Source organism: Coenobita brevimanus, chromosome 58 (genome assembly GCF_032717465.1).
Source record: "Coenobita brevimanus isolate Jiangsu-jjx chromosome 58, ASM3271746v2, whole genome shotgun sequence".
Classification (NCBI taxonomy): Eukaryota; Metazoa; Arthropoda; class Malacostraca; order Decapoda; family Coenobitidae; genus Coenobita; species Coenobita brevimanus.
The window spans coordinates 22,986,897-23,001,151 of record NC_137011.1 but is presented as its reverse complement, the minus strand read 5'-3'; the positions used below and the strand labels follow the sequence as shown (position 1 = coordinate 23,001,151).

The 14,255-nt window shown below is 39.2% G+C and overlaps 1 protein-coding gene across 1 annotated transcript in view; it reads left to right on the top strand.

Annotated features, from left to right (window-relative positions):
• The first annotated feature begins 445 nt into the window (after nucleotides 1-445).
• The window catches only part of LOC145402686 (glutamate receptor 4-like), a 20,139-nt gene continuing 6,329 nt past the window's right edge, over nucleotides 446-14,255 (top strand). The window contains exons 1-6 of the mRNA XM_080274660.1: nucleotides 446-460; nucleotides 6,865-7,029; nucleotides 7,795-7,927; nucleotides 10,533-10,750; nucleotides 11,980-12,157; nucleotides 13,086-13,185. Of these exons, the coding sequence (XP_080130786.1) occupies nucleotides 446-460; nucleotides 6,865-7,029; nucleotides 7,795-7,927; nucleotides 10,533-10,750; nucleotides 11,980-12,157; nucleotides 13,086-13,185 (809 nt within the window). The remainder of the gene's footprint in view (nucleotides 461-6,864; nucleotides 7,030-7,794; nucleotides 7,928-10,532; nucleotides 10,751-11,979; nucleotides 12,158-13,085; nucleotides 13,186-14,255) is intronic.

Genomic DNA, 14,255 nt, shown 5'->3' with positions numbered 1-14,255 from the left:
TTTGCGGATGTTATGTGATCATTTGTGTCTGTCTGTTTGTCTATCGACAAAATAACTCAAAAAGTTAGAACCAAACGGATGAAATTCTCCGGAGGGGTACCCAATTGGCCAAGAGAGAGCTTATTAGATTCTGAGGCAGATCCGGATCCAGATGAGGGTCCAGGATTTTTTTTTTTTTAATGTTTTATTAACATTGCGAGATAGGGCAATTTTACAGATATTATTCAATGTCTATAAAACTAATGCATAGAACTTCATTTATTTTTATGTCGGACAATAATAACTGTTAAAATTATGTAAATAGTTTCCTGTTTCCTCGGATACGCTGTAGTTATTTCTAATATCATCATTGATGATCTTTGTCTTATGAAAAACTGATTCTGTCATGCTTTTTGTCATGGCATAGCCTGAAAACTGCAGTCTGAGTTTTAAAGTTTTGTTTACAATGGCGTTGGCGAAGGTATGCTCTCTTTGAGTGCTTTGTATTTGTACCTGCATCTGGTACTTTTGTAGATCTCTTTGGTTAACCTGGCTTGATTATAGTTCTTATGTAGATTATTTCACATGGGTCAGACATAAATAAGACGATGATACGGTTATACATCCATTACACAGCACTTCTTCATGACCAGCATATTGCGTTACGGTTACACCTCGGCAATCAAGATGGGTATAAAGCATTTTAGGTCATATTAAAGTAAAAACAGCAGGGTGTGTATTAGACTTTAGTTAGTTTCTTATCAGAGGGAAATGGGCCTCCCACAATAACGTAGTTCCAAGAAATTCAATGAACTTTGTTTTGTGGAAGGCATGAATCTCCTTGGTTGCTAGTCAAAGTTATCCACCAGTCTGACTACACTTGACCATCAAGTAATGTGAAAGGGGATGCGGATACCTGTCATGTGAAAAGCCGACTGTGGTGACAAAGTTTTATGTAACATATCCCTTGCTTAGGTTTGTCCATCGACCGAGGCTAATAGTGTCCAGACTCGTGGTTGCCTTTGAGAAAACTGAAACCGTGGACGACCCGGACCACCCTGGGGAGAAGAAAATCATCGCCTACAACGCCGAAAACGCTCTTATAGAGGCCATCGCCAAATCTATGAACTTCACGTAAGATAAGTAAGCCTTGTCATTTTGATGGAGGTAGTGTGTGTGTGTGTGTGTGTGTGTTCTTACCTAATTGTATCTTTACAGGAATGAGTCAAGCTCGTACTGTCCCGTGTCTTAAACCATATTTATCATACATATCCTTAAATTTGTGAATTGTTTTCGCACACACTATTTCATTCGGTAGTGCATTCCATTGATCAATTGCTCTGTTTCGGAAAATGAATTTCCTTACGTCTTTATCACCTCTCTTCTTATGCAATTTTTTGCAGTGTCCTCTTGCTGATGCTTCTCCATATGTTTAGTTTCTCCTTTCCTGATATGCATTTATATAGCATTATCATGTCACCTCTTTTCCTTCTCTCCTGTAGTGTTGGTAGATTCAGTTTATTTAGTCTTTCTTCGTAGCTTAGGTCCCTTAAGCTTGGTATCCATCTTGTAGAGGCCCTTTCAACTTTTTCAATCTTGTCTATGTGCTTTTTGAGATGAGGATTCCAGACTACTGATGCATATTCCAGGGTTGGTCTAATGAATGATGTTATTATCCTTCTTAGCATGTCTTCATTTATGTATGTGAAAGCTATTCTCATATTTGCAAGCAGTGTATACATGTTCCGTACCTTCTCGCTGATGTGGTCAGCCGGAGATAGTCTGTTATTGATAATCACACCTAGGTCTTTCTCTATTTCCGATGTGTATAGGGTTTTATTTCCTAACTTATAATCCCAATCAGGTCTTTTTCCACTTTTACCAAACTTGATTACGTGACACTTGTCCACATTGAATTCCATTTGCCATGTACTACTCCATTCATGAAGTTTATTTAATTCTTCTTGTAGCTCTTTACAAGAGTCTGTGTTAGTAATTCTCCTTTGTATTTTTGCATCATCTTCAAACATATTCAGATAGCTCTCATTTCCAGTATTACCGTTTATATCATTTATATACACTGAAAACATGATTGGTGCCAGCACTGAACCCTGTGGTACTCCACTAGTCACTTCTTTCCATGATGAGTAGTTTCCTCTTATTACTGTCCTCATTTCTCTTTTTATGAGAAAGTCTTGCATCCAACAAAACAGTTTGCCTCGAATTCCTCCTTGATGGTACAGTTTCCATTAAAGTCTTTGGTGTGGTACTGTGTCAAAAGCTTTCTTGAAATCTAAATGGATACTGTCCACTCATCCTTCTCTTTCCTGTATTGTGTTTGTTACTCTGTCATAGTAGCTCAACAGATTAGTAACACATGATTTTCCTTTCCTGAAACCAAACTGTCTTTCTGTTATCATACTGTGTTCTAGATGATTTATCCAAGCTTTTCTTATAAGTTTTTCTAATACCTTGCTTACAACACTGGTCAGTGATACTGGTCGGTAGTTGGGTGGATTTTGTCTATTTCCTTTCTTGAATAAGGGGACAATATTTGCTTTTTTCCAAATATCAGGTAGTTTACCTTGACTCAAGAATTTCTTGAAAATTGAAAATAATGGTTTACATAACTCCTTTGCACATTCTCGTAAAACCCAACATGAAATTTCATCAGGACCACTTGCTTTTCCTCTGTCTAATCTACTTAACTCCTCCTGTATTACTTTTTCTGCTATTTGTATATCTGGTAGTATGTGTGGGCATGCATGTTCCACATAGTCCCTCTCAAAATTTTTTTCTTCTGTAAAAACTAATTGGAAATTCTTATTTAGTGCTTCACAAATATCTTTCTCTTGCGTATAAGTGATTCCCTCGTCAGTAATAGATTGTATTATATCTTTTACTTTAGTTTTGCTTCTGATATAGCTGTAAAACAGCTTTGGTTGATCACTACTTTTATATATTATATCCTCCTCAAACTGTTTTTGGGCTTCCCTCCTTATTCTTGTATAGTCGTTTCTTGCCTGTTTGTAATTATTATACGCCCTTTCACTATTGTGTCTCCTGTATCTATTCCACAACAAATCTCTTCTTTCTTTTGATTTTTTACATTCTGTATTGAACCATTTCTGTATTTTCTTATCTGATTCTTTGTGCTGTGGGATGTACTTCTGGACTCCTATTTCATAAAATTCACAAAATTTTTTATATACAGCATTTAAATCTTGTCATCTAAGCTCATTTTCCCAATCAACTTCTAAGAAATACTTCTTTAGGACTTGATAATTTCCCTTTCTATAGTTTAGGCTCTTTTTGTAACTATCATTGCTGTTTACTATGTCATATGCTATCCTGAAGTTATAATTTAGTACTGCATGATCACTTTTGCCGAGTGGAGGGTGATATATTAAACTGTCAATGTCATTTTCTTGCCTTGTAAATATTAAATCTAGCACTGAAGGTACATCAAGTCCTCTTTTTCTGGTGGTTTCCCTCACATGTTGCGTTAACAAAAACTCTTGTACGAGATCCAGGAGCTTTTGGTCCCAACAGCTTTCTTGGCTATTTATATCTAGAGTATTCCAATTTATATTTGTATTGAAGTCCCCAGTTAGTATAATTCTTTCCGATTTCTCTTCCATTTTATGTAGCAATGATCTTACACTCTGAATTGTACTCTCTGCCAGGTCCTCATATTTGTCTCTTTCCCATGTGTTTCATCTGGGTGGCATGTACAAATTGGCTACAATTACTTTACCTTCAGATGTGTCGATCTCTACTGCAATCAGTTCTACTTGTGATGGTATATCTAGTTTTATTTCCTTGACTTTTAGATTTTTCTTAGTTAATATTATAATTCCTCCTCCTTTTTTTAAATTTCTCTCTCTTCTCCATATATTGTATTCCTCTAAGTTTAGTATGTCATGTGATATCCTTGGTATTAATTTTGTTTCAGTTAGGCATATTTTGTGGTTCTTTTCTCTGACATAATCATTCATCTCTAGTAATTTAGATACCATTCCATCCACATTTGAGTACATCAAATTTATCATCTTATTTATATACAGTACTTGTCATAACATGGTTCTACTACCTTCCTCCTTTTTCTTCCATCCTGTTTGTGTACCACTTTCGTACCTGCAATCCTATTACTTTGTAAAAAAAAAATTCTTCTCCTATTCTGATCTTCTCTCATTTTTTGTTTTTGCTTCCTCCCTTTTCTCTTTCAGTAATTCCAGTTCCTCTTGTGTTAGGCATCTTTTTATCCATACATTTTTGAACTCCTCTTTTTCCTTAAGATTCTTTGCATTTTTTAGTATCTCTTCCACAGTGTTTACACTCTGGAAAGTCACCTTTAGAGGTCTTTTCTTGCTTTTCTCCTATTTCCCTAACCTTTTGTGTTCCTCTATGTCTTTACTACAGATTTCCTCTGATACTTCTTTTAGTAAGCTCATTACATTTGCCATCTCCTTTTTGTCTCTTGTGATCTTGTTTTTAACTTCTTCCTCTTCTATAGCAGTGATTACTATTGATTTGTTTATCTCTACTGAATCTCTGACTAACTTTGGATTGATTTGGATTATTCTTTTCACCTCCTTTTTAATGCTTTTTTCCTCCACCCTTGTTTCTAAGTCTTTCTTTACTTTCACCATTTCAGCATACGTGGTTTCTACATCATTTTTGTAGCTTTGTACAGCTTCATTCACTTGTGTTATCTTCTCCTCAATATCACTACTCTGGTCAATAAGACTGCTAACTTGCCTAATTGTCTCTGTGTCATTTTTGAACTCTTCCATAACACTCTCGTGATTGACTACAGTACTTGCCATTTCACTCATATTCTTCCTAAGTGTACTCAATTCCACTGTTAGTTCACTGATGGTTGTGTCTTTCTTATTAGCCTCCCTTCCTAGTTTTTCTATTTCTTCCTTTTGCAAGTGCATCTGCTTCTTTATTTCATCAATTTCATTTTTGAAAGCCATTTCTAGTTTGTTTACACGTTCAACCAGTCTATTGTGGGTCTCCACTTCAACCAGTTCTTGGTAGAATCATCATTTTGCTTTTTACCTTTATCCCTTTTCTTTTCTAAATTTGTTTTACTGAAGTATGTATCCATTTTGCAATACTTAAAGTGCAAAGCATGTACTTACAATCTCCGTGTTGTTGTAGTCTAAACAAACCTCAGAGATGACTCAGCATATTCTTTCGTCTTGGTTCAATTTCCTGTTTTTACAAGTCTTGTTTAAACTTATTATTTTTTTCCTTTTAATAATGAACAATCCTTTAGTCTAACCTGGTACTGAGCTTGACTCATACAAAGATACTATTTAGGTAATGCCACTGGCCGTGATGATTTGGTACGGAGCGCCGGTATCACACGTCCGCCTAGATTGAATCCCTGTGTGTGTGTGTGTGTGTGTGTTTGTGTGTGTGTATGTGTGTATGTGTGTGTGTGTGTGTGTGTGTGTTTGTGTGTGTTTACAAGTTGCAAAACAATTGGAAATATTATAAACCTTTGTTACCATTACATTTCACCTTCCAGAGTAGACTGAGTTAGATACATTATATAAAAGACAGAAATAAAAACAAGAAAGAAAAGAAAGGTTTCTTTCCACTAACTGTCCAGTGAAATGGGGGATAGTGTCAATTTGTATTTACTTTGTTTCAAACCTACATCTTAAACTATCCACATAATGTTGCTTCATTAATATCTGTGATAGACTTTTATCATAAACAGTTGTAATTATCATCATCATCATCATCATCATCATCATCATCGTCATCATCATCATGAGCAGTAGCAGCCGCAGCAGCAGGAACAGCAGCAGCATGTGTGCAGCTCATAGTCAAGGACTTGGTATCTCGATATATATAAATCAAATCGGTGGATGTATGGTCTCAGTATATAAACTGATTTATATGATTTTTTATACTCCATAATATTAACTAGTTTTCTCCACATTCGCCAGCACTGAACTGGCAGATGTTTTATTCATTCTCGTTATACCATCTCTAAAAGGACGAGATGCTTCCCAGTGGTGACTAAAATCGCTTGTAGGTGTCACAGCTCTTCACAAGGCAATGATCTGTGGGAAAGATAAGAAGTATTGTACAGTACTTAGTTTACTCTCTCTCTCTCTCTCTCTCTCAACTTTTCCAGGATCAAATTCATCCGGCCAGAAGATGGGGAGTGGGGGTATTTGACCAGTGACGGGCTGTGGACAGGCATGATTGGCATGGTGTATAGAGAGGTGGGCAAGGTTTCCCTCGTTTAATATTGACACTTACAATACTGGATATTCAAGGATATTTCACACAGTAAGTAGGACTTTGAAATTAGATTAGCTTTGATATGAGGGCACTGATTAATTTGTATATGAATAAACAGATCAGGGAGGAAAAATGAACGATTTCACAAAATGGAAACTGAAATTTTAGGAAATTACTTGCCTGCTTACCCTGACTGATTTTTTAATGGAAACTTTGTCTCTAATTCTGTAGCCATTCACATCCCTCCATGAACTTCATGGGGAGTAAGACGGATCTTACCTTGAAGCAGTATATTAGGCACCTCTAAGGGCTATTGCGATTTACATTTCATTCGATGGAATTCTTTGCACCTGTGAAAGTTTCCTCTCCATTTTGTAAATCAATCTTTAACATCGCCTCAGAGTGTATTCTACTAAATACTTTAGTAAAAATTTTACAGAATGCTTCAATCCTCCATATTCCCCACCCCAAGAGAAGACAGGAATTACAACTGAACTGTTAGGTCAACCCTACGTTGAATACAACCAAATGGATATGGTAAGTACTGAATAAAATAAATAGAAGGCGCCACACAATTCAAGGATCATAACTTTTAGATATTGCCCACCTCAATAGGAAGCAGACATTGCCCTAGGACTGTTTACAATGACAACCGAGCGAGCAACAGCAGTCGACTTCACAGACCACGTGTCCATCAACTACGCCAGAATCTTAGCAGCCCGAGGAAGTCCCGAGGTCACACTGTGGGGGTTCCTGCAGCCCCTGACGACGAATGTGTGGGTAAGGATCCCTCTCTCTCTCTCTCTCTCTCTCTCTCTCTCTCTCTCTCTCTCTCTCTCTCTCTTTCATTTCATTGAATCAGGCGACGTTCTTTTCACTGTATTTTTGCTGCTAACAGACGATTTTGTTAAACTTTAGGAAAGGTCTGTTGTGTATTAAATTGCTTCATTAACGCTTTACCTAACCTTTCCAGATTAAATTAGTATACGTTAAGATTCAAATATTCAAGAGATTGACAAGAATAAGATTAAAGAGACATTCCTGGGATCAGATGGAGAAAATATATTTGGCTGTAGACCGATGGCACTGGAGTGAAGACCATTACGACAAAAAATATGAATGTTCTGTTTTTCCAAGAGTTTGTAAAAAAATGAGTTATCTCTCGGATAAAATGTAACTGATTTCTGAAACAAAAATCGAAGCAATGGATATCTGAAAGCCAACACAAAATAACATGTTCTTGATTTGCACTACCCAATGTTTTTGCTTTTAAAACTTGTTGGTCAAACAACCTGATCTAAGTAGTCGACAACAAAACTCCTGCTACCTTTCCCAATTCGTTTGACAAATCACCTGCAAGCAACACATGATTTCATCTGGATAAAGATAATTGTCAGCATCGTCCTTTGCTTTGTATTTACTAGGTAAATTTTCAAAGAGCGTGCAGAGAAAAGCTAGAGAGACGACTGAACTTTTGTTGTTGAGAGTACCTGAATAAATACAAATTCAAAAGACAAATTATGTCATGTCATAAATCCAATACAGATTGGCATCCTGGCTGCGCTGGTTGTATACATGTTGGTGATGGTGATGCCCTCTTGTATCTCCGATAAAACTCTCACTCGCTCCAGACTGATGAGGAGCTCTTTCCACTGTGTCCGTGTATTGCTGCAGCAAGGTAGGGTAAAACACACTCAGCATACCTCAGATATGACTGATTCATAAGGCACAGTCTTCCAAAACACTCTAACGAATTCTTATCAATCAAGAGTAAGTTGCTCTTGTTTTCGAGTACAATCCTGGTCTGGTTGTCAAGCAGACCCATCGACAGCAGGCAAGCTACTGCCCCTTCAGGGCCACCCTGTGCAGTAAACTGATGTTTCCATGCGGTAGGCAACGCCTTGCCACAGCAAGTCGTGAGGAAGAATATAAAGGTTTGGTTCCCGGATGGATGACACGTTTGCTTATCTCTACCCAGTTAACAATATCATTAAAACTTTCACATCACCCCATTGTTGGGCTGCATGGCTACCACCCACTGTCGAAAATGTTTTCCTGACTTACAGAAAATCACTGGGCTTTTTACTCAGTGTAGAGCCACCTGTAGTAGAAAGAATACTAATGAATAAAGACAGGAAGGATGGAAGAAATAGGAAGAAAGGAGGGTAGACACAGAAAAAGAATGATAGCAGTGAAGGAAGAACTAGGTAGCACTACATCGTTAGACTATGATGGTCGCCACAACCTACCACTACTTTATAAGTAAGCAGAATAAGCTATTCTTAATTTTTGGTAGTCAAGTGCTTAGAGGACAGTAAACAGGGGGACGGCCTTGCTTTGTGGATAAAATTAAACTACTAGAGGTAACTGTGGGTTACTCGTTCAGTGTCTATCTATCTATCTATCTATAGCCCGACGCCCTAATCCCGCAAAGGGTGGCCGCAGACAAAACGCCTCCAAGTCACTCTGTCACCCACCATTTGACTACCCTCCCCCCAACTCACCCCCCCCTCCCTCATATACCTCTCAACTCCATCCCTCCACCTCATCCTCGGTCTACCCCTCCCTCTCCCTCCCTCCACCTCACCTACATACACCCTCTTAGTCAGTCTTTCATTCTCCATTCTCTCCACATGTCCAAACCACCTCAGTGTATTTCTCCTAATCTTTTCAACCACATCCACATCTACCCCACAACGTTCCTTCACTTCTTCATTCGTCAACCTGTCCCTCCACGTCACTCCACATGCTCCTCTCAAGTAACTCATTTCCACTGCTCTCACTCTTGACTTGTTCCCCTCTTGCAAGGTCCACGCCACGCTTCCATACGTCAGGGTAGGGATCACAATACCATCATGCAGTGACTTTTTAACTTCCATACTCACCTCCCTATTTCTCATCACTGCATTCAGTGTACCAACAACCTTTCTTCCCTGCTGTACCTTTTCACGTACTTCATCCCCCAAAGTTCCATCCTTACTCATCACACTCAGCTCACCATCCACTCGCACCGTAGCCCTAGCTCCCTCGTACATACTCTTCACAGCACTCAACAATTTCCCCTCCACTCCATATATTCTTAATACGTTCCACATACCTTGCCTATCTATTCTGTCATAAGCTTTCTCCAAGTCCATGAAGGCAGCATACATTTTCCTTCCCTTCTCTAGATACTTCTCCACTAAACATCTTAGAACAAATATCTGATCTACACACCTTTTTCCCTTCCTAAATCCCCCTTGTTCTTCTCCAACTAGCTCCTCTGTCATATGCCTAACCCTATCAATGAGTATTCTACCATATATTTTACCAGTCACACTAAGAAGGCAAATATCCCTATGGTTACCACATACTTCTCTCTCCCCTTTTCCTTTGTACAGAGGAACAATTATACCTGATTTCCAGTCCTCTGGAACCCTTCCCTCTTCCGAAGCCAATCTACACAACTTCCATATCCACTCCACAACAATCTCACCCCCATACCTAAGCATTTCACCACACACTCCATCAATTCCTGGGGCCTTTCCCAGCTTAATCTTCTTCATCGCTTCCACTACTTCCGACCTACTGATCTCTTCCTCCCTCCTCTCATCTCTTCTTCTCCCAGCCATTCCCCAAACCACTTATACTCACACTGCTCTCACTCTCTACATTCAACAAATTCTCAAAGTGCTCCTTCCATCTCCTCAATTTCTCTCTCTTGTCCACCAACAATCTATTATTCCTATCTTTCACTCCCCTACTATTTCCCCTTTCACACTGCCTTACTTTCTTTACCTCCTTCCAAAACAATTTCTTACTCTCCCTCCATTTCACACTCAGATTCCTCTCAAACTCTTCATCCACTTTCTTCTTACTCTCCTTCACCAGTCTCTTAACCTCCCTTCTCCTGCTCACATATACCTCTCTCTTCTCTCTCATCTTCTCCCCTACCTGTACTCGCCAACCATTCACCATATGCCTTCTTCTTTTGTTCCACAGCTCGTTTCACCTCATCATTCCACCATGCTGTCCCTTGCACACCCTTGCATCTCCTCCTTACTCCACAAACCGCCTCACACGCTGCGCCTATCTCTTCCGTGAATATCTTACATACGTCTTCCACCCCTTCCGTCTGCTCTAGCTCATACCTTCCCAATCTTTCTTCCACTATGCTCTTATACTCTGTCATTTTCTCACTATCTTGCAATTTCTCTACAATAGAGAAATATCTTTGAAACTATGCAATATAAATATTTCCTGCCCCAGCCTTGGATCAATTTTGCATCATCTCTCTGCTTTAGACGTGGATGAAGGTTCGAGCTGGTGGTGGTGGGAGCGTGTGGTGCTGGGGGTGTGGATGCTGATGACGCTTGTGCTGACGCGGAGCTACTCCGGCAACCTTATGGCTCTCCTTGCGGTCAGGCTGATTCCTGAACCCTTCCAGGCGCTCGAAGACCTGTTCAAACACCCGGTTCAGATCATTATGGTCAAGGGAACCGCCGAAGAACAGGCTTTTAGAGTGAGTTTCTGGTATTTTGTGTTCATGATACACACACACACACACACACACACACACACACACACACACACACACACACACACACACACCGCTCGCTGGTGCAGTGGTAATGTTCTCGCTTGCCGACTGGTGGACGGGAGTTCGCGCCTCGCTCAGGTTACGAAAAGTTTCACCGACGAAGTGGGTGGTTACTGTCCCCCTTGAGCAAGGGGACGGGTGTATGCGTGTGTAAAGGTCACAGCCTTGCCCTTAGATCGGACTATATGAGCTCTCAGCTCCCTTCCGGGAGGGTAAAAGCTGACGATCACAACCATCAAGTGATCCTGACCGACCCGGTGAATTACACATTCTCTCCTCTCTCTCTCTCTCTCTCTCTCTCTCTCTGTATTATTATTATTGTTTTGTGTGTGTGTGTGTGTGTGTGTGTGTGTGTGTGTGTGTGTGTAGAAGACAAAATAACGTATTAAATGTAGCATATTCAGATAAGTCCAGTTAAATTTTCAAAAGGCATCCTGTTTTAATTTTGAGAAGAAAACGAATGATTTAAACTTGATGTTTGGGGAAGGTATTGTGAAAAAGATGGATGGGAATTTTAGCGAGCTGCATATAAAGAAATACTCTTAAGAATACAAACATTCATTATTTCGTCAGAATTAATTAAGTGGAAATTTTTGTCATTTTGTAGCTTATTTACCTCAGTTCAGTGGCAGAATAAGACAATATTAAGATTCTACATCCAATCCATAGCATTTAATATCGGGTGCATAATACATTAGTGTATATCTTTTATTACAACTCTGTATTAAAGACGGAGAGTTTGCAAGAATAAGACACACTGAAGAGAGCCTAATACGATTCCTCGAGACTTGCAACGTAGTCTAGTGTTAGTCCCTTATTATAGCTCTGCGTTGAAGATGGAAGAATGGGAATTTTAGGCAATGTTTAAAATTAAGAGTATAGTAACAATTATTTGTTCATTTACTGTTCTATCTTCACCTTAACTAGGTGTATTGGCATCCCCCTATCTTGAACACTGAGCTATAATGATTAGTAAGGTATGGTGCTGGTCACGAAAGTGCTGTGGAAACAGTGCAAGGCCGTAGTGTTATATTTGGCTGCCACCGAGATACGCGTAATATGAAGCAAAAAGACGAATATTTCTTTCACGTTCAAGTGAATGAATTATGGTACCACGTAATTACAAAAGGCATATCGGATCTACTCCCTAGACAGCTACAAGTGGCATCAAACAAAAGATCTGGAATCTGAGGAAGGAGAATCGTATCATGCGTGTTGGTGCCGCTCAGCTAGACGGTGTGCATGTCATTCTGTTGGAGGGGAAGTCTGCCATGATCAATCTGGATGTCTACCACAAGAAGATAATGGCATCGGAATTTACTAAGACAGGTATTATGGATCTCTCTCTCTCTCTCTCTCTCTCTCTGATCAGTACCTCTGAATCGTTTGACATAAGAATCTTGGTAACTTAACTGCTGTAAACTAGTAGTATGATTCATGAACGTAAAAACACGCATCCTCTACTTTTAACTCACTTAATTTGGCAGGTTCTCAGTCATCTAATTTACGGATACGAGATGAAGTTCAATTTTTTAGATCAGTGAAAACTACTGGCCTCTAAAAGTTTCATTAGGTCCTTCGACGAAGACTACCCGTCCCTGCCCAGGAGGGGCTCGAAGACGGGCATTGTTTCCACTGGGTTGTTTGTTTGTTTGCTTGTCTTTCTGTTAACAACTTTACATGAAAACTACTGGTGCGATTTTAACTAAAATTACAAGGATGATGGACTATGACATCCTGATCACCTGATTAAATTTGGGGACAAATTGAGCCCAGACCCAGGCTGTAGGCCCCAAAAATGGAAAAGAAAAAAAGGAGACGGGTAAAAATCATTTTCTCGCCATAACTACTTTCAAATTCGCCATATCGACATGAAACCAAAACTAAAGGTGCATCTTTCAAACCTGCGTCCTATAACATGTCTCATTACATAGGGGGGATTACCCCTAGTTGGATGTATAGAGGTCAATGTTAGGTGGGTCGGGCCTAAAATTTCAGATGGGCATAGAATCGTCAATTTTCACCCAATTTACTCCAAATATGATACGTGATATCTTTGACTAGATATCCTATTGTGTTTATAGCCAGTAGTATGATGACTGGCGGGGATGGGTTTGTTGTGCCTTGGCATTGCTTCTAGTTAAAACCTTGGTTTGTTCGTTTCATGAAGGATTTAGATTCTAACCTACAACTGCAGCGTGTAATGAGACTGGTGTATAATATTAACAATCCACTCTTTACCTCTGGTACCTCACAGGCAGCTGTATGTTTAGCCTGGGCAATATGCGGTACATACCCGCCGTGGAGGCCATGGCGGGTCGTAAGGACAGTCCCCTCGTTCCTGCCCTCGGACGCAAGTACGCACCGTATTTTTGTTTTTTACTACAATGCTTAAAGGCCGAGCGAACGGACGTATAACTTATTGCACTGAGAGCCGTATTCTAGGTGGTATAAGAGGCTTCATTACACCTCCTCCTCAGCGATTTATTTTGCGTATTTCATCTCTCTAAGTCATGGAATTTCGTTGTAATACCTACACTATTTGCATCATTAACGTACAAGGGATATAATATGCAGAATAAAAATCGCTATAAGGTGATACGAAATCTCCAAAGCCAGTCGGAATACGATGATAAATTTTCGTAGAGGTGGATGATTGTGTTAACCAAGTGGATATGCTGCTGATAGTTCCCCCATTTTATGCCATTTTAAAATACCCAGCCTTACCTTATTGTTAGATGGAAATGTGGTTCAGCATGATAATGCTTATGGTGATGTGAAGATGATGATGGTGTTTCTTATTTATAGGGATGGGATAATGATAAGCCGGTGTACTGTTCAAAACAGAAATCGAAATATTGGATCATTAGAGCATAAGGAGTGATAGATTTGATGTTAGGCTACTCGTCTATACTATTTGAACTGAATTATACAAGTCATTTACTACCATCTTTAAATACTTCTTCACCGTGCAGCCTTATGCTCTGTAACACTTAACGTCATAACAACTTACTCTTTAGCTGTTGATCAAAAATTTTACAGGATCACCTTGATCAGTTCTTGTTCTTTTTCTTCTTCTTAATATTACTACTACTACTACTACTACTACTACTACTACTATTCCTACTACTACTATTCCTACTACTACTACTACTAATACTGCTGCTGCTGCTGCTGTTCCTACTATTACTACTACCGTACCACTACTCTTACTACCACTACTACTACTAGTACTACAACTATTTTTTTTCTTTTTTGGATATCATATAATATATAATTAGTTTGGCATTTACCAGTAATTAGTTGCACTGATGTTCCTATTTATTTAAAGTTTGAACTGAGGTAAAACAATGCTTCTTTATTTAATAGTTATGTAGGTGGCCAATGGTGTGGTGCAATACTGTAGAGCCTTGTTTAAAGATATTGG